Raw genomic sequence first — 27,949 nt, forward strand, 5'->3', positions numbered from 1 at the left:
ATGGGCATTACCTGGAAGCCTGTTAGATATGCAGTTTCCAGCCCCACCCTAGACCTATTAACGAAAATCTCTATTTACTAAGATCCCCTGGAGGTTATCTGTAGATATCATTAAGGTTTGAGAAGTATTGTCCTGAATATCAGGAATAAGATTTAGGTATTGGACAGTATTAGAGGCAGTATTAAACAACAGAATTAATTTCTTATCTCAGAGCTCACTAGTATAAAAACCTTGAATAAACAACAAATTGGAAATACAACGAGGAGTATGTTTGGAATCCAAATAAATCCAACTTTCCTTTCAGAAGGAATGAAGAAAGTTTGCTAATATTCCAAAGAAAATTTTTCCATTATCATGCAATCCAGATGTTTGGTTAAAATGGGATATTAATGATGGATACTTAAGTATGTAAAAAGTTTACAATCTACAATCTGAAAGCAACTTATATATAGTTCATCCAAACCCCCTTCACACCATTAATATTAATACAACATTACAAAACAATCCAAGATTGAAAAAATAAGCACAGGGAAATAAAATTAAGGTCACAGAGTAATTTCATTGAAGATATGATAAAGTATAAAAATTGTATCTATCAACATACTGGTAGTTTCTTTATTACTGAATTCAAATCTCAGATTCAAATAACTATGGAAGAAAGAGTAACACAAATATATTTCCCCTTCATTTTTCTGACAAAAAGGTGAGGAGGGTACTAACTAACCCTAAATCAATTTCTTTTAATTTACAGATGTATGGTCAGTATAAGGAACTTTTATTGGTTTTGGAAGTATGCAAACTTTAATTGGTTTAATTCTGTAAATGAAAAAGACAAAACAAGTTTATCAGAACAGGTGATTCCCACTATTCTCAACAACAAAACCACTATTACAAAAAACAAACACACACATATGTACCTAGAACAAGAGCAGCAGTTGGAATTTCTCTGAGTTTTATTTGACAGCCCCAGTCTCTTGAATTCTTCTGGAACCCAGAATGAGACTTCTGAAGAAATTCAATTAGACTGTCAAACAGGTTTTTATTTAATTCCTCTTGTAGTCGCTACAAAAAAACCCACAAAACTTTATGAATTATTTTTAGCAGTAATCTGATACATCTTTCCAAGTTTGGGAAAGGAAACTGTCATGATTTCAATTCCAAAGATCACATGTAAAATAATTATAAGATAGATGTAATTAAAAATTGTTTTTCCTTAAATCTCCAGTGAGCAGTGCTTTGAATTCCCTCCTTAAAGAATTTCATTTATTCATTCAACAAACATTTACTAACCACCTTACAAATGAAAGAGTCTCTTCCCTAAAAAAAGTGAAAAAAATGAGCTAGAACACTTACAATTAAATTGAAATACATTGCATAGAGTGCTATGATAATATAGGAACAAAGAGTAGGATCATCCACCTTAAGCTGATCAGGTGATATATTTGAGCCAAAGAATTAGAGCAGGTGATGCAGGAGGTGATGGTGGACGAAAGAAAGTTAAGAAGGAATGGGGAGTGGAGGAGGCAATCAAGGAAGAAAGCACAAAACATCTGGGGAACCACAGATATAGCTAAGAATAAGAACATGAGAAGTGGCCAGGAACGAGGCTGGACAAATACTCAAGGGACTGTACCAAGGAAATATATATTTGATGTTAAACGGTTTAGATTTTATACTGTGGGGAGAACCATTAAAGGGATTTGGAGCAGAGGCATGATTAAATCAAGGTTAAGAAGGGTTCACCTGGCAGTACTATGAAGGCCAGATTGGAGGGGACTGGAGGAGCTGTACTGGTAGTGGGGCTGGAAAACCCCTGTAGCCTGGATCTGCCTGATGGGATTTGGCCAATGGTGGCATAGGGACTAATGACAGACCAGAAGGGTGTGACATCAGAGGCAGGGACATCAGTTAAGAGGAGACTATGACAATCTATTATGACCATTTAGGTTTCCTAAACTAGAAATCACAAACCCAAATTACTTCAAGCGTTCTAAGGAATACATGAAGGGGCAAAGCCGCCAGCTGTAAAGCAGTAGAGAGTGGTGGGAAGGAGTAACAAACTGGAAAGTGCATAACCCTCCAAAGGCATTAAAAAACAGGAAACACAATCCTGTGTTGGTCGAACAAAACAAGTTCCCTCAAAATGTTGGCCCTACATCTACAAATCTGCTACAGCAGAGAAACTTTTCAGGGCTGAAATATAAAGAACATGGTAACTGAATATGAGGATGAGGGAATGAAGTGGTTTACAAATAGCTTGATTTCTTACTCGTGTAACTGAATGGATAATTAAAGGAGTGCCACCATTTGAAAGCTGTGAGGATATGTAAAGGGCCTGTGCGTTAGCAGCGATAATTATAAACGTATGTTCCAATACCTGAAGCTATGCTTAATAATTGAAACATAAGGGTTTTTAATGTTTTTTAGGATATACAGATTACGCTTAACCAAGATTACCTATATTTCATCACACTCTTATAAACTGGTAGAAAGGAAAATGGGAAGGAACAAATATGAGATTTATGATATTAAGGAAATGTTAAGCTATTAAAAAAAAGTATTCACCTCAGTTTCAGATTTCATCTGCTGCCATATCAACTGGTAAGTTTCAAAGCGAAGCTTACTGTCCTCAGATTCATTTTTCCCTTTATTAAAATAGTCCTCTAAAAACACAGAAGGAAATAAGTCAGTTTCTTTTTTACATAATAATAGAAAATCTCTGTGCAAAGTAAGTGATGGGTTGAATTTTTTTTTACAAGTTTGGGGATAGGTGACATTCAATATCCTTTATATTTAATTTTATTTATATATCTTATATTTTTACTATATTAATGGTATTTGTAAGTTTAAAAATCTTTTTAATTTTTCGACTGTATTTCTATCATTTACTTTTGAACTTCTTAATGGTTTTGGTTTGAGGTATATACATTTAATATTAATGTATTTTCATTATCTGCTCTTATGCTAAGGCTCTGTATACTTTGCTTCACATATTTGCTTTGAACTCTCCTTTATTAAATGATTCTTATTACTACTATTCTTAGCTTAGCTGAAATAGCTTAGTGCAGCCTTTTATTTAGTCTGTATTTTATAACCTTCTTGAATGGCTTCCTCTAAATGATTAGCCATTTATCAACACACTATTTATTGCAATGGTTTTCAAACTTTAAACCATGATCCACATTAAGGAACACATTTTACGTCATAATCCAATACACGTGAATCTACAAAAAACAAAAACAGAAGTCCCATAAAACAATACTTCTCGTTATCATGTGACAGCAAATGTTTTCTCTTCTGTTTTTTAAAACTATCAAGATCCACTAAACTGATTTCATGATGCACACTTGGGTTATAACTTTCAGTTTGAAAGAGATGCACTTATTGGATAATCCATCCTTTCTCCCACCCATGTCAGATGCCCTTATTGTCTGAATACTTACATATGCACTTGAAACTGTTTTTGAACTTCTTTTGTTCTACTGAATCCAGTTCTACTCCCATGGCAGTCCTGAACTCCTGTAACTGTTAGAGCTTTGAAGTGCATCCTAACATCCAACAGATCCAGAGCTTCCTCCCAGCGCCACCAAACATTATTCTCTTTCAAAAAAATTTAAGGGCTTCCCTGATGGCCCAGTGGTTAAGAATGAACCTGCCAATGCAGGGGACACAGGTTCGAGCCCTGGTCCGGGAAGATCCCACATGCCGCGGAGCAACTAAGCCCATACGCCACAACCGCTGAGCCCACATGTCACAACTACTGAAGCCCACGCACCTAGAGCCCGTGCTCCGCAACAAGAGAAGCCACCACAATGAGAAGCCCGCGCACCACAACAAAGAGTAGCCCCTGCTCGCTGCAACTAGAGAAAGCCCATGCGCAACAGCGAAGACCCAACACAGACCTAAATAAATAAATAAATAAAATAATTTTAAAAAATTTAAGACATTTTCCCAAATTAAATTTGTCATTTCTCAAAATTAATTACTCTGGTGTTTGACTGGATAAAATAAAATCTGTAGATTGATTTGGGGAGAAATGACATTCTTAAATACGTTTCAAAAAAGCCACATCCCAAAACACTACAGGTGTCTTTTTTTATAATCAAATACTTTACATGCCTTATAGTTTCCTACTTTCCTTCATATTTCTTGTTGTTTACTGCTAGGTATTTTATTGCAACAGCTAGAACTTTCATGGTATTAAATAATAATTGTGAAAGTACACTATTTTTTAAACAAAAAGTTAAAAATTAACAATTTTTTCCTGATTTCACTGAGATGCTGCTAGTGTCCTCCCAACAAGTTTTAATGTTAACTGATAGTTTGGAACAGAAATTCTCTTCCATGTTAAGGAACTTTCCTTCTAATTGTCATTGACTCACAAATCTTAATAAATTATAGCTGAAATTCAATACAAAGAGTTCTAAGCAAAAACTTGCCTTGAATTATGAGAAATACTATTAGGTAGTGGTTAGACCTTAGGCTCTGGGATCAGACAGCTTGGTTTCAAATCCCAGCTCTGCCACTTGCTAGCACTATTACTGAGAAAGTTCTTTCTACATCTAAATATCCTGATATACTTTAATGGAGATAATAATAATACTTTCTTCATAGTTTAACACATACAAAGTGCTTAAAATATTCTGGCACATTAAAAACACTCAATAAATGTTAGTGCTTTTATTAGTTATAATGACATTGCTCATGATATCAGATGTCATTTCATGCTATGTATCCTTCATGGATAACAGGGGAACAAGTCTTGAATTTTTCTCTGAAAATGAACTATTTCTAGTTAAGTTTAGCAATCTCCAACATTAAAGAAATATGTTGATAAGTCAATCACTTAAAAACAAAATAATTTATAATGTAGCTCTTCTTCGTTCACTATTTCCAAGTCCATCACTGTCACTTTTTATTTGGGGAGGTGAGGAGGGCAAGGAATATAGAAAGCTTCAGGTTTTTTTGAGACTAAATCTATGAGTGTAAAGTTCAACACCACTGTTTATTCTCCTGTTAATGAGAAACTGCATCCTTATTTTAAATCATAGTTTCTACCCTCTATTGCCCTCAATATGGACCATTATTTTATTATTTGCTCCCTGAGCACAGGTACTTTACCTAGCTGGTCTCAAATTGAAGGATTAACACCTTAAAGGTCTACATCATGAGATGATTTAGAAAAATCCAATTCTATATATTGGAGCTGTTTATCTCCTTAGTCAAACAATAGTATAGTCCAGTTTTTCTTTTTTAATTCAAAATTAAAAAATGAGTGTGAATGAATATGCTTAATTGCACATCATAATTTTTCCATCCGAATTAATCTTCACAGTGCTGAACAGTGAGTGTAAATACTCAACATGCCTGAGAGGAGCTTTTAAAAAAATACCAACACCTGGGTCCCATTCCCAAAGATACTGATTCAGTTGGTCTGGGCTGCGGTTTGGGCATTGGTGTTTTTAAGAAACTCTCCAAGTTGAAATCGGAATAAGGTCGATGGATTATCCCACTGTCAGTATGCTAGTTATGATACTGTACTATAGTCATGCAATACATTATCACTGGGGATAACTGGGTGACGGTTCAAGGGTACTCTCTACTCTCTACACTCTTTCTTACAACTGCATGTGAATCTACAATTATACCAAAAAAACAATATATCAGTTTTTTTTTAAAAGTTCCCCAAGTGATTCTAATCTGCAGGCCCCATTGAGAAACAGTACAATAAACATTTTCTGACTGATAATAACATCTTGATTTGTTTGAAGTAGTCAAGTCTTCTTAACTTGATCACTAAACAGACATCTGAAGATAAGTAAAGAACGTAAAGACAATATTTTTTTAATAATTTAATTTTACTGCAGTATAACTTACAAATAATAAAATATGCCCATTTTAACAGTTTGATATGTCCTAACAAAGGTATATACTCACATAACCATCCTCTGTCTACAGAACATTCCCATCACTCCAAAAGTCCCTCTTGGGACCTCCTTGGTGGTCCAGTGGTAAAGAATCTGCCTTCCAATGCAGGGGACACGGGTTCAATCCCTGGTCGGGGAACTAAGATTCTCACGTGCCACGGAGCAACTAAGCCCGCGCGCCACAACTACTGAGCCTGCACGCCTCAACAAGAGAGCCCACATGCCACAAACTACAGAGCTCACGCACTCTGGAGCCCGCGCGCCACAACTAGAGAGAGAAAACCCAGAGCCACAACTAGAGAGAGAAAACCCACACGACACGACTAGAGAGAAGCCCGTGTGCCACAACGAAGAACTCGCACCACAACAAAAGATCCCACACGCCTCAACTAAGACCCAATGCAGCCAAAAAAACAAAAGGTCCCTCTGCCCTTCTGCAGTCAATACTCCCTACCTCATCCCAAGAAATCACTGAGATTTTTAAGACAATCTCTCTTTTAAAGAATGGTGACATACCTTTTGAAGGAAATTTCGAATTGCCTTTTGATGGTACATTTGGATTCCCTTTTAGATTAGAGCCCTGGGGAGTGCCCCTTATCGCTCTGTCCTATGCCTTGGAACATTACTGCTATATCAACATGGTGAGTAAGGCAAGCTTAGACAGCAGAATTACTAATTCAATGAGAGTTAGATTGGTTCAAGACTTAGGGGAGGAAAACTAACAAATCTGATATTAAGACATCTTACCTATTGGCACAGAGATCTTTCTCTTCTTGAAGTCTGGCTTAAACACAAAGCAACCCTATAAAAAAGAAAGAGAGAAAAAAAGCATAAAGTCAAAGCAGCCAAGAAGCAGACAAATCTGATTAACCTCGTACTTTATGGACAAGCAGATTTTTTTCTTTTTAAGGCGTTTATTTATTTATTTTTTTTGCGGTATGCGGGCCTCTCACTGTTGTGGCCTCCCCCGTTGCGGAGCACAGGCTCTGGATGCGCAGGCTCAGCGGCCATGGCTCACGGGCCTAGCCGCCCCGCAGCATGTGGGATCTTCCCAGACCGGGGCACGAACCCATGTTCCTGGGTTCCCTACATCGTCAGGCGGACTCTCAACCACTGCGCCACCAGGGAAGCCCCAAGGCGTTTCTTTAAAGTGCTAAGAAATCATCTTTCTTTAATCTGAATTACAGAAGGAAAATTCTGAAACAACAAGGGGACTAACCACTTCTTTCTCCTCCTTCCCATGGGAAGCTCATCTTTGATTTTGCTCTTTGGGACCTAATCTAAGAGACAAAGAAAATAAAAGCCGATGAAATTTAAACCCAGAAAGGTTCCATTTTTCATTTTTATAAAACCTAGTGAAGGAAGAACATTAGTACTATACATTATTAAATGAAAATCAAGATGATTAAAAATACTGATGCCCTCTCACCTCAAAAGAAGTATTTATTATTGAATTAAATTCCAAGTATCTAGGACCTTGACAGGACACAGACAGTTTTGGCTATTGATTCACCTTACACACCTTTCTTCATCAGATAAATTCTTATTCATTTGTCCATTAAAGTTCAACTCAAACTCACCTGCTTTGGGAAACCTTCTCCAATTCTCTAGTCAGAATTATTCTTTCCCCTAATATCTCACAGTACTTGAATATCTTTATTTCGCTTTAAGTCACCCTTACTATGCATGATAGTTATTTATGGAGCTGTCTCTCCAAGTAGTTTATATATATATATTTTTTATCATCTTTTTTTTGTGTGTGTGGTACATGTTGCCCGACCAGGGATCGAACCCGTGCCCCCTGCAGTGGAAGCGTGGAGTCTTAACCACTAAACCGCCAGGGAAGTGCCTCCCCAAGTAGCTTGTGAGCACCTTCAGAGTACAGACTGCATTTAATTCATAATTGTTTCCCCAATGTTTAGGATAATGTTAACACATACGTTAGGCAATCAGTATACATAATGGACCAATGCTTGCCAAATAATTTTTCTGGTAATTTCCTAGCTACATTTAGTCTCATGTTATTATCTGACTAGTGATACACAGGCCGTAAGCTGCTGGTCCCACATTTGTTCTACCAATTCTAAAGCCGTACATCATGGACAGCTTCTTAGAATCCCATTTCTATGGAAAATGAAAGAATCAAAGAAATATAGCTTAAAAAAAAAAAGTCATCTCAGGATAGACCTAAAGACTGCTGTACAAATATAAACTGGCCATTGGATTACAGGGTCCAAAATAAGAATTGTGCCTTACATTCTTATATATGCAACTAACGGAACTATTTAAAACACACAAATTTTTTTAGAAAAATCATTTGGTGCTATGACAAGCTTGTCACTGCCTCCTTTCTATAGCCACCTGTAATTCAGGAGCAGGAAAAGGAGCTATAAAGGTGTGAGACATGAAGAGTGCTGGGAATGGATCCCGATGTATGGCAACAGGAGTAATATCGTTATCCACTTTTCACTACTGATCAAGTGATGGTGTTGGAGATGTTAGAAATTAGGAGGAGAACCAATAGCCAAAAAATATGACAAGGAAAGTTTAGATAGGGGAAAAAAAAGGAAGCTGACAGTTCCATGAACCAAAGAAATAATCCTTAAAAATTCTTATTTATGTAAGGTCTCCATCATCATCTCAATACAAGCATTTCTGTCATAAATGTTTTCCTGAAAAAAAAAGAAACAAAAAAAACAAATCTCTCACAATTCTGCAAGATACACAAAAATAAGAAAGGCTTATGCAAAAAAAGGATTAGGGGACAGACCACTGAAAACCTATGGAACTTTATAACCAGGACAAAACAAAAACAGTACTATCCCTCATAAAAAATACTAGCAGTTATGCGGAGCGGCTGGGGCCGTGAGCCATGGCCACTGAGCCTGTGCTCCGCAACAGGAGAGGCCACAGCAGTGAGAGGCCCGCGTACCGCAAAAAAAAAAAAAAAAAAATACTAGCAGTTAAGCTCTTCTGGCATTTGCACCTAACATCACAGTCGGTCAGTCTTCAGTACGCTTAAATCCTATGGCTCGTAGTTCCTCCAGGATATGTAGTCTTGGAAGGCACTGAGTCTCATCATTTTATTTTAATGTAATTTTAATCAAAATTAAATCCATGGTAGAGCCTTCTTCATTAATTTACTGTTTCAACACAGGGACAAATGTCTTTGCAACTTATCTGCATTCTCAGCTTTATCAGATAGCTAAACTTTCAGGGGTTTCCGGCCGTACTCCTAGTATTACTAAAGGTCTTATATATATTACTTGGTCTGTAACAGCACTGTCTAATAGAATTTTCGGTAATGATGGAAATATCTGTGTTTATTTTGTTTACCACTTGTATCTCGGTACCTAACAGAGCCTTTGGCTCACAATAAATATACGTGAAAAGGAAAAAGGAGGGGAGACTGGGACACATCCTCGGGGCATCCGACCTCCACAAACCAGAACTTAAAATTTCTCCGAGGCAGAAAGAACACTAAGGCAGATCGGCGTTTTCGCTCCCCAAGTAAAGCTGGCCTCCACTGGACGTGGAGCAAAGACGCCTCAGCTAGGACCGCCATCCCCTCCCCTCGAGCCGGTACAACGAGGTCTACGTAACCTCCGCTTCATCCCTTCTTCATGAGGGAATGAGGCGGCTGTGGAGTCCCAGTGGGCGCCCGCCCCCACATACCTTGGACACCGAAGAGGTGGCCATGGTCCTCGCCACCTGCGAAATTCCAGACGCACCCGGGATTTCCCGCGCTCCCTCGCGGCAGCGGGGCAAAGGTTAGTGGTGGGCCACGCGGCTCCTTGATTGGCTGGCAGTACCTTCCGGGGCGGGCTTCCGGCGCTCGGAGGCGGGGCGTGAAGAGGAGGGCGGGGCGAAACTCAACACCATCCAGCTGGGACCAGCTTCGTGGCGACAAAAATGGCGTGCGGCTTCCGCAGGTCTATCGCCTGTCAGGTACGAGCCCGGAAACTGGCATAAAGGGGGCCCCCAAGCCCCGAACTCCGCTACGGGCCAGTCCCCAGTCATCGGGAGGGCGGGTTCCGCGGATACCCTGTTTTTGTTTCTGCTGCCTCCTTCCCCCTTTTTGGAGCTGCTTGAGCCGCCGAGGCAAACCCAGTCGAGAGTCGAGCTTGCGGCCCAGATCAGTTTCTCAGAGTGAAAAGTAAACCTTGAGAGGCACATGTTGCTTCCCTCACGGCTTACCGCCTGACAGCTCAGTGTGCTTTACCTGGGTGGCAAGTCAGTGGGCCATGATTAGACCCTTTAGAAATTAGTGCTCCATACGCTTAGTGCAGTTGATGATGGATCTGAATTTTCATTTGAAAGGATCTAGTTTAAAAACTGGTCATTTCTCTTCCAGTCATTTTCGCTGCCTGTCCTAGCATTATTTTTGGTAACTCGAAAGATAACATGAGACCCTGTTTTTCTTGAATCTGAGGCCTATTGTTACCGGAAAACTGGGTTTGCCTCTTGGTGAGCGTGGGGGCAAAAGACACAACCAAACCAAAGATCTGGAGAAGGAAGGATTTATTACTTGCACCAAGTAAGGAGAAGGGGAGGGGGACGGGCGAGGGGGGATATTTCCCGAAGCAGTATCTTCCCAGATGGCAAAATTGAGGACGTAATTAAGCTCAAGGTATGTGCAAATTCATGAAGGGGCTCGAGCAGAGGTGAATTCAATATAGAATTGGGGCAAAGGTTGAGAGTACAGGCTTTAGTAGAAGTCACTAGGGTCAGAAAAGATCAACTTCTCATTCCCTAGGTTCTGACCAGTCTGGTTTCTTAGCTAGTAGTTACCATCCTTCACCTGGGTTGGGGCCTTAGTTCCAGTAGAAGAACTCTAAGATACAGTATATTGTTATGTGTATGCCCTGAGGGGGAACTAGGATTCCGCTTTTTCGCTGCTCTGTTGTTTTACTGTTTTTCCTTTGTTTCTGTATGCCCTCACTTTTCTGATGAGTAACTGTTTGAATCTGCACTTTGGAACTCGGGGAAGGTCTAGGGGGCTAAGCCTTTTCCCTACCAATGAGAAACAAGGAAACAAAGTCTTTTGTACCTGGGAGGGGCCCCGCGGGGTCCTGCTCGGTTTCAATCCCCCCTTTTCTTTGATACTTCTCAGTCTTGAGGGGAACAGGTGTTAGACAAGAAAGGGAATAACGTTTTGGATAGAGAGGTTAATCATAAACTCGGCAGAGGGACTCGGTTTTAGGGGGACTCGGTTTCAGTATTTGAATAACTCTGTAATGAGGATGGGAATAAAACACTGGAACATTAGATTTAATCAGAAATAATTTTTAAAACGCGTCGGCCAACTATGCAGTTTTTCAACAAAACTTTCTGTTGTAGTTTTGACAAACCCATTTCCTTTTAATGGACACATTAGTGGACATACTTTGTCTGGCATATAATATGTATTTCATTTAGTTCATTTTTGCAGTATTTCTGGAAATCCTTCCGTCTTGACTTTATGCTTGGAGATGTACTGTTGCCGAAATATCGGCTTCCCTGTGCGCCGACACCGAACAGAAATACGGAGACAGAGATTTTGGAGGAAGAGAGAGATGGCTTTATTTTTCTGCCAGGCAGAAGGGAAAACGCAGCAGGCTAGCGCCTCAAGAACTTTGTCCCCCTCTCCTTCGGGAATCGGAGAAGATTTTATATGTGGGGCTCGCAGCAGTCCGGGGTATAAGATAAGGATCAAAGTAGTCAAGGTCCTGCATTCTTCTTCTTCCTGCATTATTTCAAAATAGTCACAGCTGGCGTCAGGCAGCCCCATAATTGGGTCCATTTGTCTCTGGGTTATAGGCCTGTGACCTCTTTTCTGAAATGTAAATGCTACAAGGGTGATCTGCTACAAGGGAGTCCAGGATGTAATTCACATCTGTGCTGTTAAAGAGTAATAGGTTAGCTTTGTGAAGTACAAATCTAGTTAACAGATACAAGAGATTAGTAACAGTTAAAAAAAAAAAAAAAAAAAACTAGGAGTGATTAACTCTTTCAGGCCAGGTTATGTTTCTTCTCTAGCCTGTTCACTGTTCCCTTTATTTTCCTTGTTCTCAGGAGAGGGAAAACTTCATTTCTATTTTTGCTGCAGCAGTACTGCCCTGTCCAGTGCCAGCTTCCCAAGTATCAACAATGGACCATTTGATAACAAAAAGCTGGGTTCATGGCTTACTGGACTAATGCAACAGAGCTTTGGTAGTGTCTCTCGCTAGGAAGGCATTTGAAGTATGGTTTAAGGCTGGTCTTTCAGTGGCAGAGGGTGAGGACAGGAAAGTGGAGGAGATGGCTTGATGAGGATTGGATACTGATCTTAACAGTTTTAAGATTGATGGGGGACTTCCCTGGCGGTCCAGTGGTTAGGGCTCACCACTTCCACTGCAGGGGGCACGGGTTCGATCCCTGGTCAGGGAACTGAGAATCCCACATGCCGCACAGTGCCCAAAAAAAAAAAGATTGATGGAAAGAGCAAGGACTCTTAGGACATGAACTGTTGATGCTTTCTTTATATTGCAGAATTGATAGATTTTTCAGGAAGTTCCTATAGTGAACAATCTAGCTATTTGTCTGGGCAGGAGTCTCCCAGAAGAGTAAAATTATGCTAATTAAGACAAAGGAATAATAAAGTCATGTTAATGTGGACAGTAAACTATGTCCAGCGTAGGTAGTTTTAGACCTCAGTGTCCAAGCTTTGTGTGTGTGAGGTGGCTTCCATTCGAAGCCCTTAGGTCAAGATGGTGCCATGACCAGAAGCAATTTGTGTTTAGTTTTGCGAAGGCTATATTCTTCCTTGTAAAGAAAGCACGTCGGAGAAACAGGAATTCATGTGTATTGAGTATATTTGTGCTAATTACTTCACGTTCACATTTAAGCCCTGGGACAAGCCTAAAACAGAAATATTAACCTTATGATACAGTTGAGCAAATTGAGATCTAGAGAGATTAAATAAGCTACCCACATCTCCTGGTCAATAAATCGAAGAGTTGGTTTATGAACAGAGATCTGTCTAACTTCAAAATCAGCTTCTTCTTATACACTATACTGTTTAGTTTGTGAAGGCAAGGAGTACGATCTGATCATTAAACAGAATGTAATAGAGTTGTCTGACAACACAAACCAAGTAAAGGTATATTTCCCCAAACAAAAGGTCATCAAGAGATGATCTGGGACTTCTCTGGTGGTACAGTGGTTAAGAATCTGCCTGCCAATGCAGGGGACATGGGTTCGAGCCCTGGTCCAGGAAGATCCCACATGCCAAAAAGCAACTAGACCTGTGCACCACAACTGCTGAGCTTGCACTCTAGAGCCCATGAGCCACAACTGCTGAGCCTGCACTCCACAACTACTGAAGCCCACGCGCCTAGAGCCCGTGCTCCACAAGAGAAGCCACTGCAATGAGAAGCCTGCGCACAGCAACAAAGAGTAGCCTCTGCTCACCGCAACTAGAGAAAGCCCGTGCACAGCAACAAAGACCCAATTCAGCCCCCAAAATTAATTAATTAAAAAAAGATGATCTGAAACAAGGATAAAAATAAATAAAATAAAAATATGTGCAATACGTAGCTCTGTGAATGAGGGTCCTTACCCAGTTTAGGAGTGAAGGAATGTATTACACGAAAGGGTACATTCATTCAGCAAATTTTGATTAATGAATCTATAGGTTTTTTTTAATCTCCTTCACCTGTTTCTCTCCTCCCTCCAGCACTTCCCCACCAGCAACCAATTGTTCTCTGTAGCTATAACTGTTCCTGTTTGGTTATGGTTGTTCATTTGTATTTCCCTTTTTCTGTGTGACTATATTACATAGCATAATATCCTCTAGATCCATCCATGTCGTAGCGAATGGTAAGAGTCCTTTTCTTTTTTTTTTTATAGCTGAATAATAGTCCATGGTATACCTACACCACATCTTCTTTATCCATACATCTATTGATGGGCACTGACATTGCTTCCATACCTTGACTATAGTAAGTAATGCTATAATGAACACAGGGGTGCGTATATCTTTTTGAATTAGTGTTTTATTTTCTTTGGATATATACCTAGAAGTGGAATTCATAGATTGTATGGTAGTTCTATTTTTAAATTTTTGAGAAATCTCCAAACTGTTTTACATAGTGGCTTCACCAATTTACATTCCCAACATTAGTGCACAAGGGTTCCCTTTTATACACATCCTCACCAACACTTTTTATTTGTTGTCTTTTGATAATAGCCATTCTGACAGGTGTGAATTGATACCTCATTGTTTGGATCTGCATGTGCCTGATGATTAGTGATGTTGAGCATCTTTTCATGTGCCAGTTGGCCATCTGTATATCTTGGGAAAATGTTCAGGTCCTCTACCCACTTTTTAATTGGGTTGTTGGTTTTTTGGGGGGTTTTGGGGTAGGTTGGGTTTTTTTTCTGATGTTGAGTTTTATTAGTTTTTTGTATATTTTGGTTGTTAACCCCTTGTCAGATGTATATTTGCAAGTATCTTCTCCCATTCAGTAGGTGGGCTTTTTCATTTTGTTGGTAGTTTCCTTTGCTGTGCAAAATTTTTTTAGTTTGACATAGGCTCATTTATTTATTTTTGCTCCTTTCAAATTACTGCTTCTGCCAGGTCTCAGAGTGTTTGAGATTTTGTGTGTGCCCTTTAAAAGCGGAGTCTGTTTGTTATAGCCCTCTGGCTCTCCTGAAAGTAAGCCCCACTACCCTTCAAAGCCAAATGTTCTGAGACCTGTCTTCCTTGTGTAGAACCTCCAGGATGGGGAGCCTCATGTGGGGCTCAGACCCCTGGCTCCTTTGGGAGAACCTCTGCTGTTGTAATTTTCCTCCTTTTTGTGGGTTGCCCATCTCGGGGTATGGGTCTTGACTATACTGTTCTCCACCCCTCCTACCCATCTAGTTGTGGTTCCTTCTTTATGTCTTTAATTGTAAGAAGACATTTTCTGCTAGTCTTTGCGTCTTTGTCATCAATAGTTACTCTGTAAATAGTTGTAATTTTGGTGTGCCCCTGGGAGGAGGTGAGTTCAGGGTCTTCCTACTCAGTCATCTTAGCCACTCCTACACTGGCTCACGGCCTCATTTTTCCATCTTCAAAACCAGCAAAGCTGGGATTTTTTTATGTTGCCATTTCTCTGGTTCTTTTTATGTTGCTATTTCTCTGGTTCTTTGAGTCTAAAGTTTTCTAAGCACTGTCAGTCCCCAGGTTGAAAGTGAATGGAATATGCCTTCTGCCCTGGCATGGCTCCAGGGTAACTTGAGAAACAGCTGTATAAACAGGTAATTTCAGTGCAGTCTGTAACCAGTGTGTTAGAAGCGTTTGTGAAGTGCTAAGGGAATATGGAGAAGACAGCTTCTTAGTGTCAGAGAAGGCTGTGTTGGGGCTCAGTCCTGAGGAGAGGATGTAGAGTTGTAGAGTGAGTAGAGTGAGTAGAGTTAGAGCTTGGTGGGGATAGGGTATTTCAAGAAGAGCATGTGCATAGATGCTGACATGGTAGAGCATGGCATGTGCATGGAACCACAATATTTGGGTGTGACTGACTGTTTAGAGTATACCTCTGATGCTCACTTCAGCAAGTTCTACTGATTCTGTCTTCAGAGTAACACCTTGAATTCATTCACTCTTTGCCATCGCTGCTGTCCCTTCATTCCCACACCCCAAGCCAAGCTACCATTATCACCTACTTCAGCTGCTTACACCAGCATTCTGATGGGTCTTTCTGTTTCCTTTCTTGCCCTTCAATCCATTCTCCTTATAGCAACAAAAGTGACTTCTAGAATGTAAATCAAGTCATATCACTTATCTGTTTAAAACTACACAAACTCACTGCCAGAACCTTAACGTCTTTCTTTCCCACCTCAATTCATGCCACTCTATCCCTTCTTTCTGTAGGATGCTAGCCACACTAATTTTCTGGTTTTCCAACATAGCAAGTTCTTAACATTGCCATTACATTCCCATTGCATAGATTATTCCCTGTGCCTAAAGGAAATGATTTTATACCATGACTTCCTATGCCAGATGGAAGTTTCACAAAACAATACTTTATAACGTGTGTGCATTCTTTTCTATTCTGTGCTGCTTCATTTTTCCAAAAAATGCTGGTTGGGACTCACTGAATTTTTTCCCAACTGACAACCTATAGTTTGGAAACTATGTCCTCCAGTTATCCTCTATCTCAGTCCCTTGTTTGCTTCTGTCATAACACTTCTAAGAGTTAATGATTATTTGGTCTTGTGTTACTTGTTTTGGTGTATATTTCCTCTATAAGCTTCACAAAGACAGAGAGCATATTTTATTCACTGTTATTTCCCCAGATCAGCGAAGTGCCTGAAACATAGCTGTTGGGATATAATATAAAGCTTGCAGCTTCACCAAATGAGTTCATAATTTTAAAGCTGTGATGACATGGTAGAAAGAATTCAAATTCCAGCCCCTTCACGAATGTGACTGACTTACTCTTGGCAGCTTTTAATTAACCCATCAGCTATCAGATGATGGTATTGATTTCTCGTTTACAGGATTATTGCAAAGATTAATGATGATGATGATAATGAAGAAGATAATAGTAACTATTTGTGGAATACCTTACTGGTACCATGCAGCGTTTTGCTGAACTTTACAGGGCTATTGATCAGGTTTAATGAGGTAATATTAACAGAAAGTGCTTAGTGTCGAGAACTGTGAGGGGTTTGTGATTTTACCCCACAAGTTAGTCAGCCATAGTTCATGGATGGTGGCAGAAAATATGAGAGCCCTGGGCGAAATAAAAGGCTTTTATTATTTTATTATTCCCAGCAAAAGTAGTAGCCAGAGTATCAACATTTTCTTGTGTGGGTTCCCCAAGCTTCTCTTCTTCCCACAGGGCACGGTGAAGAGGGTCAGATGATACCTGCACAGGCAGTGTGTGTGTTATATAGGAGAGGACCCTGAGACCTTTATAATGGCAGCAGGCATGTTCCCCTTTGTTCTGTTGTGGGACACTATTTCTGTCTCACAAAGCTGTTTGTTATATAAACCTCCTTGGAAAGATAGTCCAGAACAAAGAGCAGTTTGGGCTTTGCTTACAAGACACGCAGAAACTTAAGAGTCCCTTAGAGATTTCTCTCCCAACCCTTAGCACAGTGCTATGCAGATAAGATGTGCAGTACTTGATATTATCATCTCACTTAATCATCTGAATCATCTTGTGCTCTTGGTAGCATTATCTCCATTTTATAGAGGAGGACCCTGAGACTCAAGAAGATGAAAAGAATAATCTAAAGTCACAGAGCTACAAAATTGTGGAGTTCAGTGATTAACCAACCCAACTGTCTGACTCAAAATCGAAATTCTTTGGATTCTGTAGAATGACTTTTGTAAAATATTCAGCACTATTTCTGGCTCAGAAACATAATGACAGAGTGTAGATTTGTTTCCCTTTCTCACTTCCTTTTCATTTAGGTTTTGATGTTAAGTTTAGAATAAATTCAGCTGGTTGATTTTAATTCCTTTTAATTTTGAAGTATTTTCAAACTTAGAGAAAAGTCATGAGAGTAGTACAAAGGAACTCCATATACCCTTATCCAGATTCACCAATTAACATTTTACCACATTTGCTTCATCTTTCTCTCTATATCTGTATAATCTGTTTTCCTGTATCATTTGAGGGTGGGTTTCATAAATCATGCTCCGTAACCTCCTAATGCCTAATTGTTTACTTCCTAAGAACAAGGCTTACCTTATATAACCACAATACAGCTACTAGATTCATATCACACTGATACACTTTTTTTTTGTCTTTTTTTTAACATCCTTATTGGACTATAATTGCTTTATAGTGTTTTGTTAGTTGCTGCTGTATAACAAAGTGAATCAGCTATATGCATACATATATCCGTATATCCCCATATCCCCTCCGTCTTGCGTCTCCCTCCCACCCTCCTTATCCCACCCCTCTAGGTGGTCGCAGAGCACCCAGCTGATCTCTCTGTGCTATGCAGTTGCTTCCCACTAGCTATCTGTTTTTACATTTGGTAGTGTATATATGTCAGTACTACTCTCTCACTTCTTCCTAGCTTACCCTTCCCCCTCCCTCTGTCCTCAAGTCCATTCTCTACGTCTGTGTCTTTATTCCTGTCCTGCCCCTAGGTTCATCAGAACCTTTTTTTTTAGATTCTATATATATGTGTTAGCATACGGTATTCGTTTTTCTCTTTCTGACTTACTTCACTCTGTATGACAGACTCTAGGTCCATCCACCTCACTACAAATAACTCAATTTCGTTTCTTTTTATGGCTGAGTAATATTCCATTGTATATATGTGCCACATCTTCTTTCTTCATTCATCTGTCGATGGACACTTAGGTTGTTTCCATGTCCTGGCTATGGTAAATAAAGCTGCAATGAACATTGTGGTACATGACTCTTTGAATTATGGTTTTCTCAGTGTATATGCCCAGTAGTGGGATTGCTGGGTTGTATGGTAGTTCTATTTTTAGTTTTTTAAGGAACCTCCATACTGCTCTCCATAGTGGCTGTATCAATTTACATTCCCACCAACAGTGCAAGAGGGTTCCTTTTTCTCCACACCCTCTCCAGCATTTATTGTTTGTAGATTTTTTGAGGATGGCCATTCTGACTGATGTGAGGTGATACCTCATTGTAGTTTTGATTTGCACTTCTCTAATGATTAGTGATGTTGAGCATCTTTTCATGTGTTTGTTGGCAATCTGTATATCTTCTTTGGAGAAATGTCTGTTTAGGTCTTCTGCCCATTTTTGTATTTGTTTGTTTGTTTTTTTGATATTGAGCTGCATGAGCTGCTTGTAAGTTTTGGAGATTAATCCTTTGTCAGTTGCTTCATTTGCAAATATTTTCTCCCATTCTGAGGGTTGTCTTTCTGTCTCGTTTATGGTTTCCTTTGCTGTGCAAAAGTTTTTAAGTTTCATTAGGTCCCATTTGTTTATTTTTGTTTTTATTTCCATTTCTCTAGGAGGTGGGTCAAAAAGGATCTTGCTGTGATTTATGTCATAGAGTGTTCTTCCTATGTTTTCCTCTAAGAATTTTATAGTGTCTGGCCTTACATTTAGGTCTTTAATCCATTTGGAGTTTATTTTTGTGTATGGCGTTAGGGAATGTTCTAATTTCATTCTTTTACATGTACCTGTCCAGTTTTCCCAGCACCACTTATTGAAGACGCTGTCTTTTCTCCATTGTATACTCTTGCCTCCTTTATCAAAGATAAGGTGACCATATGTGCGTGGGTTTATCTCTGGGCTTTCTATCCTGTTCCATTGATCTCTATTTCTGTTTTTGTGCCAGTATCATACTGTCTTGATTACTGTAGCTTTGTAGTATAGTCTGAAGTCCAGTAGTCTGATTCCTCCAGCTCTGTTTTTCTTTCTCAAGATTGTTTTGGCCATTCGGGGTCTTTTGTGTTTCCATACAAACTGCAATTTTTTGTTCTAGTTCTGTGAAAAATGCCATTGGTGGTTTGATAGGGATTGCCCTGAAACTGTAGATTGCTTTGGGTAGTCACACTGATTCACTTTTATCTAATTTACAATCCATTCTAGTTTTGTTGATGTTTTTCAACAGCCTTTTTCTCCAGTATAAGCTCACAAACTGCATTTCGTTGTTATGTAATTGTTAGATTTTTAAGGGCCTTAAGCTCCCCTCCTTATTAATTTATATCTACGTAACTTGATAGAGGAGATACACTGCTAACTGTGAATAGAGGAGAGGCCTCCTTGACTGCTGAGGTGTTTTGTTGTCAGATCTCAGGTGTAACCTCAAGGAGCAGTTAAACTTGTCCAGTTGTTGTCATCCAGTCCTAAGCTGAAATATCTTCCCAACATAAGTATTTCAGTTTAGAACTGGTTACATTGGGCAGATTACTCATCCACATTCAGATGAGCTACAGTAACTGACTGAATTATCTAGGTGTGTGCTTTGCTTCTAACCTATTCTCACAGGCCCACTAGCATTCAGTTCTGCTTCAGACCACAAGTTCTGTAAGAGCCATGCTAAATTTCTTTCATTATAAATAATTGCGAATGACTTGCCCATCAAATCATTTGGGAAGTTCTTTTCTGAACCCCGAAGTTTCCGTTGATACCTCGTTTGCTGACTCCTTGAGTCTTTGAGCTAATTCAGACCTGAAGACTATCTCTTCAGATGTGGGAGTACTCGTGCATTGGCTCTTGGTGGCAAACATCCACAGCTGACCTGGTTATATTAGAGAGTCAGAACTGAGGAATAACCAGTGGTAATTGACAGTTTAAGTAATTTAAGATCTGGAAGAGTGATTGATAATCTTTCAAGAATTTTAAAACTCATTGCCTTGTAGACTGTTATAAAATACAGAATTAATTTTCATAAGATATCAGTTCTGCCACCTACATGTTTGGTTACTAAAGCATAAGGATCTCTTTTTCATCTGCAAAATTAGGGTTTTTATGTGGTTATTGGAGATTTTGATCTTGAACCTGGCAAGCTTAGCTCCTAAATGAATTTAGAGCCTATCTAGAGCCAGACTGATAGGATATTTTTTGGCTTTGTGTTCAGTACCTGAGTACTAAGCGTAAGACTTATGTGTGCCTGTGTGCCAGGGGAAGAAATGGTTGAGAACTGCCCACAAGCTGATTAATTAGTGGCTCGCTCATGCTGGGTACCCTAGAAGCCAAAGATTCTGTTACATTAGAATCTTTGACTTCAGGTTGCCAAATCCAAGGCAGAATTGTACCTGGTACATTGTGAGCACTCAATACATATTAGTCATTATTATACATGAGAATTTCTGGTCTTAGGTTCCCAAACCACATCTGGCATATGTATATTTTCACTTTTGATACTCCCTTTAAGAAGTGCTTCTGGGGCTTCCCTGGTGGCGCAGTGGTTGAGAGTCCGCTTGCCGATGCAGGGGACACGGGTTCGTGCCCCGGTCCGGGAAGATCCCACATGCCGCGGAGCCACTAGGCCCGTGAGCCATGGCCGCTGAGCCTGCGCGTCCAGAGCCTGTGCTCCGCAACGGGAGAGGCCACAACAGTGAGAGGTCCGCGTACCGCAAAAAATAAATAAATAAATAAAAAAGAAGTGCTTCTGCTTTCAACCTCAGATTTCCTCTTCATTCAGTTGGAAGTTATTTAGTTTATTTCTCAAGGACTGTGATTAATGTTTTTGGGGTTTTTTTTTAAATATAAGTTTTATTTATTTATTTTTGAGTGTGTTGCTGCATGCGGGCTTTCTCTAGTTGCAGCGAGCGGGGGCTACTCTTCCTTGCGGTGCGTGGGCTTCTCATTGCAGTGGCTTCTCGTTGTGGAGCCACGGGCTCTAGGCACGTGGGCTTCGTTAGTTGTAGCATGCAGGTTCGTTAGTTGTGGCTTGTGGGCTCTAGAGTGCAGGCTCAGTAGTTGTGGTGCATGGGCTTAGTTGCTCCGCGGCATGTGGGATCGCCCTGGACCAGGGATTGAACTGTGTCCCCTGCATTGGCAGGCAGATTCTTAACCACTGTACCACCAGGGAAGTCCCCTGTTTTGTGGATTTTATTCCTCTGTTTTTAGCTCTAAAGTTTTGAACCTTAGTCTTCTTTTCTTATTTTATTTTCAACTGAGTAAACTTTTAGCATATTCTGTAAAAATTTTTTCTTTCACTAATCTGAGGCCTCAAGTAGATAGTTATCAATAGGCTCTTGTTTCACCTGTGGTAGCCCTAGATGAAGCCCAACGCCAGGAGAAACACCTTTAGCTAAAGGGGGAAAAAAAGAAATCTGTAGCTAAGGAAACTCATAGGTCACATTTTCATCAGAGAAAACACTAAGTTCAGTCTCAGAGACAAGTCCTATTATTTCCAGAATAGTTCTGAACCTGTGAGACTGTAGGTGAATTAAAAACCACGCTCTCTAACATTTGACAGTGGTTCCTTTTTCTTTGTTTCTTTGTGTGTGTGTGTGTGCCCACCCCATTTAAAAGATACTCCTCAAATTAATTAAGATCCCTCACTAGTTTGGGCACTGATAGTTAAAGTGGAAGGCAGCTAGTGTCTCCCTCTGCAGTGCTTCTCAAGCTTTGTCTACTTGAGACTGGAATCACCCGAGAAGCATTGAAAAAAATAGCTAAGCCCAAGCCCCTTGAGTTGGGGTGGGGTGGGAGCCTTGAAGTTCTCAACCTTATCAGGGGATTTTGGTGTTCATCCGGGCTTGATAACCACTAGCCAGGGATGACCAGGAAGCAGAAAGGTGTAGTTCAGTGGTCCCCACGCTCTACCTCACATTAGAATCAACCCCCAGAACTTTTTAAGATGTGTTGCCCAGGTCATACCCTGTATTAATTAGACAGAATACTTACATGTGGAAGCCAGACCTCGGTGTTTTCTAAAGATCCCTGGGTCATTCCCATGTGCAAAATGTGAGAACCACTGGTATAGTGACTAAGAACAAAAGACACGTGGGTTTAAATCCAGCTTCTCTGATAGGTGTGTAAGTTCACTGTACTTCATCTGTAAAGTGTGGAAAATTATTTAGCTACCTTATAGGCTTGTCATTAAGGTTCAATGAATTAATATAAATAGGGTACTTAGAATTGTGTTTGTATTGTATGCATGCAGTATTCATTAGTCATTATATTATCTGTTAGAGTTCTGAGGATGGGGTATTTTGAAGCCCCTCTCCACACCACCACCACCCCAGCGGCTTTCTTGTGTTGGGGACCTAATTATTATCCATTACCCTAGGTGAAAGCTTTAGCACCTGTATGATCAGGCCATTCAAGATGGCTGTACCCTTGCTGTCTGTATATTCCCTGCTGACCAGTCCCTGCTTCACTCACATAACTACCCAATCCTCTTAATGATAGGGCTTAATCAGTAACCGCCTACTTGGGGCTTAATCAGTAACCGCCTACTTGCTTGCCCCCTGCCTCAGCTGCTAGTTTTTCTGGTAACTGTTGAGCCAACCTGACGTCAATTCCCCCTATAAATGGTAGCCTCGTTCTCTCCCAAGTAGCGAAGATGGCTGCCATGTCCTGTCTGCCGTCAGCCATACACAGCGGGGTGTTGCTACAGGACCTTTTGCTTCAGACGTGTAAGATCCTCTATCCGATAAATCAGTAGTGTCTCTGTAGCTGTCTCTGGGCTCTTTCTTCGGTCGCCAGGCTGGGCATCCAACAAGGCTTGCAGGCCTGCAGGGTGTGGCCCAATAGCCCCACATGAAGTTAAATAAACAGAAAGCTATATATCTGAACCATACTGCTTAATTTTCAGTAGGAATTCCTTAACAGTAGATACTTTTATAAAGTTGTGCTTTGGTAAAGAAAAAAAATCTTTCTCATTTTTGCAAAAATAATACCTGCTTATTGTAAAGAATTACAGTACATAGAATTTAAAAAATAAAGTTATCCCTAACATTGACCTCTATTTTAGATACATTTCTTTGCAGATATACAGGCAGAAAAAAGAAGGAAGATGGGAAGACAGAATAGATATGCTTTTTATAAAAATTGGACTGTATTGTAACAAGCTTTTTTTTTTTAGTAACAAGCTTTTATTTTTTTAGGTTTTATAATGGAAAATGTCCAACTGCTAAAAGTATAATACTATTATGATTCCCCGCGTACTCATAACCTAAATGCAGTTTTAAGTAAAAGGTATTAAACACAGTTTAGCTTGAATATAACGAAAGAAAAAGAATCCAAAGTGTAATTCAAAGAATTATTGATCAATTTCCTAAACGAGTCCTCTACAGTTAAGAGATTATGAAGAACATCACAATTTGGAGCTTATTTTTTAAAATCTTGATGTTTCAGAGACTCCTAGATACAGAGAACAGACTGGTTTTTACCAGAAGGGAGTGGGTGGGGGGTTGGACAAAATAGGTAAAGGGAATTAAGAGGTACAAACTTACAGCTGTAAAATACGTTGTTATGGGATGTTAACATACACATGAGGAATATAGTCAATAACACTGTAACTTTGTATGTTGACAGATGGTAACTGCACTTATTTTGGTGATCATTTCATGCATCACTGTGTTGTACACCTGAAACTAATATAATATTGTATGTTAATTATAAATTTTTAAACATCTTGATGTTTCAGATTTAGGCAGTATCAACCCTTGCCATGAAAGAAGAGAACATTAGCACTCTTATAGTTGGTATAACTTTCCTCTACCTTTCCTAATTTGTTTCAGTAACTTTCTCAAAGTTTGTAACACTTAGTCTGTTTATTAATGGTATTTGCATGACTTGTCTCTTATTCACTTTATTTTGAATTGGATACATTGCTTACCACCAATCCTTTTCCTGATACATGGCTTAATTGTCTGGATTTCTTTATGAGTAGATTTTTCAAGAAGGGTTTTTTAACTTTTGTTTTTTTAAGAAATTATGATTTCTCGGATAAAATAATCCTAGACATATCAAAAGGAGGGTTAATAACTAGAATATTAGCATGTTTAGAAATAATATGAAAATAATAAATTTAGAAATAATATTAAAAATCTTCCTTTTAGAAATAAAGCAATAACACCAGATTGTTTACTTCTGATTTTTGATTTTCCAAAGTCTGATACTACAGATGCAAATGTCATATAACAATCTAATGTTATTTTAATTTTTTTCCAATTTTCATATGTTGGCAACTAATTCAAATTAAGGAAAGAACAGAGCAAGTGAAATAAGCAGATCAGTTTGCAGCTTCTCTAGTAGATGAATTTTGCCCTATACAATATCATTGCTAAATTATTTACTTTAACCAGATCATGATCTTTGTGATTAGGTAACATGGCTACAAAGTAAAGTACATTTATTTCATCTCTGGAGTTTTCTTGATTGGGTGCTTTATTTTTGAAATTTAGCGACTTGACCAGGATGTGTCTCTGTTGAATTTTCTGTATTATGTTTTCCTGACATAGTCATTTATTTTGATCTATAGATTCCATTTGTTTCCCTTTTTTTTGTGGGGGGGATATTTAATCATGGAGAAGAATACTGTTAGTATCCATGTACCCTTCACCCTGCTTGAGCAATAAACTATTACAAACACTATTAAAATATCCTGGGTACCCATCCCTGGATGCAAACTCTTTCCTCACATATGAGGTTTTGTTTATCATGCCTGTGCATGTGACTTACTACCTAGGAATGTATCCCTAAATAGTATTCTTTTTCAAGTTACTAAATTTTATATAAGTGGGAATCAAACTGTAATTATCCTTCTGCAACTTGGGGTTTTTTTTGTTTGTTTCCTTCAAATTTTAAAAAAGGTTTATCCATAATGGTGCACAGAGGTCCAGTTCTTTCATTTTACTGCTGAGTGGTGTGCCATTGCAGTCATATACAACAATTCAGACTTCGTTCTTAATTTCAGGGACGATTTCCCTTTTATTGGCTATTATGCCCAATCTCCTATCACCTTGGTCACACCTGGTTCTAGCTGCCACTTAAGTGAACAGTTTCACATGTGCTTCCATTCACTTACTGTTAACAGCACTTCACGCTGTCAAAAAGCCTGCTACCAACCCATACTTGGCTCAAGCGTGGTGGAGTGAACACCCTCAAGGACACCCCTCAGTCACTGGGGGATAGAAGCGCCTGTTCCCTATTTTTGGATAGACACTTTGATATACATTGTGTATCCCTCTTGAAAAGTATGATAGAAATTAAGGCCCTATTGCCTATAGCAGTGAACTTGATAGCACAATCTTGTATTTACTTTTTCTCCTCTCTCACTCTCCCCAGTATATCACTTCTGCCCTCGCAGTCACTTCCCAGATAAACTACCTGCACACAGTCCTTTTCCCAGGCCCTGCTTTTGGGGGATCCAAGATATATATCTATGAATACTTTTATTTTTCTTGAGTTTTATTCATTCATCTTGATGGCTTCTGGGAAATAAGACTAAGGTAGGAGCCTTGCTAAAATAAGGGTGCTCCATTCTGCTTGAGAATCTTTTGTATCTTTTCTTGCCTATCACTTTGTGAAGAGTGTGGCTTTGTGCTTTGTCTCTCTGTCCTTAATGCTGCTGGAGAACCAGTGTACCTGTCTTCCTGTCTGCTTGCTCTTTGCTGCTGCTCTTTTTGTATTTTAGGGGCACCAGTTATCCTAAAGTTGGATTATCTTGTACCCAGTTTTATTTGATCTCTTTATGGGGTTTTTTTTGTGTGTGTTTTTTTTGTTGCTGTTTTTTTTGTGGTACACGGGCCTCTCACTGTTGTGGCCTCTCCCATTGCGGAGCACAGGCTCCGGACGCGCAGGCTCAGCGGCCATGGCTCACCGGCCCAGCCGCTTCGCGGTATGTGGGATCTTCCCAGACCCGGGCACAAACCCGTGTCCCCTGCATCAGCAGGCGGACTCTCAACCACTGCGCCACCAGGGAAGCCCCTATGTTTTTCAAAATCTGTATTATCTGATTATCTTAGCCCTTATGTGTTATACTTTTATTTTCAATTCTGAGTACACTCTTCCTTTGTGTTTCCTAATTAATAGTTCTATAATAAATGTTTGATCATCAATTTATTTAATCTTTAGACTCCTTTTTTATCTCACTCTGTTGTTTTTCCATCTTTCAGTTCTTGCTTATTCACAAATCTGGAAGCCCTTATGAAGAATGTATTGTTATATTTTTCTTCTAGAGTTCTTTGATGTCCTGTATGCCACATTCCTTTCATTCTTTTTCTTTCAGTCCCTGCCCCTCCCTCTCCGTATCTCTGTCTCTTTCAGTTTGTTTGTCTGTTTTTGATGCCTGTTCTTTTTCACTTACCAGTGCTTGACAGCTCTGCCCAGACTTTATATTTGCTTCCGCATTGTGTGGGGGACTTCTTCACTCTCCATTTCAGAATTGTTCTTGGCTCACCTCACTTTTGTGATTACAAAAATATAAACTCTGCAGCTTTCCACTCCTCTTTTGTCTCTCCAGGAGGTCGTGGTGACCTGTACACGTTACTCCTGAGTTCTGACTTGGCATATTTTTGCTGGCTAGTTCTGATATTTTCCCATCTTCCTATAAAAGTTCCTCCTCTGATTCTTCCTGCCCAGGCAGCACAATATCAGGATTTACTCCCTGTAATTGGGGAATGTGTTGTGTTTCCATTGAGGAGGCCCTCAGATTCTGCCCTAGAAGCTTCACTTGTGCTGGAAATCACTTCTCTTTTCCTCATTCTTTCCCGCAGTTCTGTAGCATCTCTCAGTCATAGATGAAAAAAATAATGGAATTCATTCAGTGTTTTCTCTCCAGATTTGGGTATTAATGAGAATAGTTAATTCAGCTTAGGAGCCTTGCCAAACAGGGCTGCCCCATTTCTTCTCAGAGTCTGGTGTATCTTTGCTTGGTTACCACTTTTGAAGTTTATAACTTTGGGCTATGCCTATCATGTGTATTTTTTGCTGGAGAACCAACCAGCCTGTGACCTACCTTCCTTTCTTTCTCCTCTCCGTTCTTCCTTCCTTTTCATTTTAATTTGATAATGGGTAGGAAATGAGAGATTATGTAAAGAAGACTTCTTTCTACTACTTAATCCCAAAGTCTTTTTGGGTTTTGTTTTTAAATGTGGGAAAATACACATAACATAAAACTTAACATCTTTTTTTATGGTTGTCTTATTGAAGTATAGTTGATTTATGATCTGTTAATTTCTGCTATACAGCAAAGTGATTCATTTATACATATATATACTTTTTCTATATTTTCCATTATGGTTTGTCACAGGATACTGAATATAGTTCCCTGTGCTGTACAGTAGGACCTTGTTTATCCATTCCATATATAATAGCTTACATCTGCTAACCCCAGCCTCCCACTCCATCCCTCCCCAAACCTCTCCCCCTTGGCAACCACAACTCTGTCCTCTATGTGTGTGAGTCTGTTTCTGTTTTGTAGATAGGTTCATTTTTGTCATGTTTTTAGATTCCACATATAAGTGATATCATATGGTATTTGTCTTTCTCTTTCTGACTTACTCACTTAGTATGATAATCTCTAGTTGCATCCACGTTGCTGCAAATGGCATTACTTTGTTCTTTTTAATGCCTGAATGGTATCCCCTTGAATATATGTAACATCTTC

General features: G+C 39.5%; 2 protein-coding genes across 15 annotated transcripts in view; one reads left to right on the top strand and one right to left on the bottom strand.

Moving 5' to 3' along the window:
• The window catches only part of ORC3 (origin recognition complex subunit 3), a 66,933-nt gene extending 57,205 nt beyond the window's left edge, over positions 1-9,728 (bottom strand). For 2 of the 6 annotated variants that reach the window (XM_032650973.1, XM_032650976.1), the window contains exons 1-4: positions 9,603-9,678; positions 6,675-6,729; positions 2,566-2,663; positions 918-1,062 (exon numbers count right to left, since the gene is read on the bottom strand). In XM_032650973.1, the coding sequence (XP_032506864.1) occupies positions 918-1,062; positions 2,566-2,663; positions 6,675-6,729; positions 9,603-9,626 (322 nt within the window). In that variant the 5' untranslated portion in view covers positions 9,627-9,678. Of the gene's footprint in view, positions 1-917; positions 1,063-2,565; positions 2,664-6,674; positions 6,730-7,146; positions 7,208-9,602 lie in introns of those variants that run through there. The other 4 variants (XM_032650972.1, XM_032650971.1, XM_032650974.1 and 1 more) reach the window with 3 other exon arrangements.
• Positions 9,729-9,798: 70 nt separating this feature from the next.
• RARS2 (arginyl-tRNA synthetase 2, mitochondrial) overlaps positions 9,799-27,949 on the top strand; it is a 90,878-nt gene continuing 72,727 nt past the window's right edge. For 6 of the 9 annotated variants that reach the window (XR_004352610.1, XM_032651848.1, XM_032651853.1 and 3 more), the window contains exon 1: positions 9,799-9,875. Coding sequence is in view for 5 of the 9 variants with exons in the window: in XM_032651848.1 (XP_032507739.1) it covers positions 9,840-9,875 (36 nt within the window). In the remaining 4 variants the exon portion in view is untranslated. Of the gene's footprint in view, positions 9,876-10,294; positions 10,465-13,796; positions 13,889-27,949 lie in introns of those variants that run through there. The other 3 variants (XM_032651856.1, XM_032651855.1, XM_032651857.1) reach the window with 3 other exon arrangements.

This window comes from Phocoena sinus, chromosome 12 (assembly GCF_008692025.1).
Source record: "Phocoena sinus isolate mPhoSin1 chromosome 12, mPhoSin1.pri, whole genome shotgun sequence".
NCBI lineage: Eukaryota > Metazoa > Chordata > Mammalia > Artiodactyla > Phocoenidae > Phocoena > Phocoena sinus.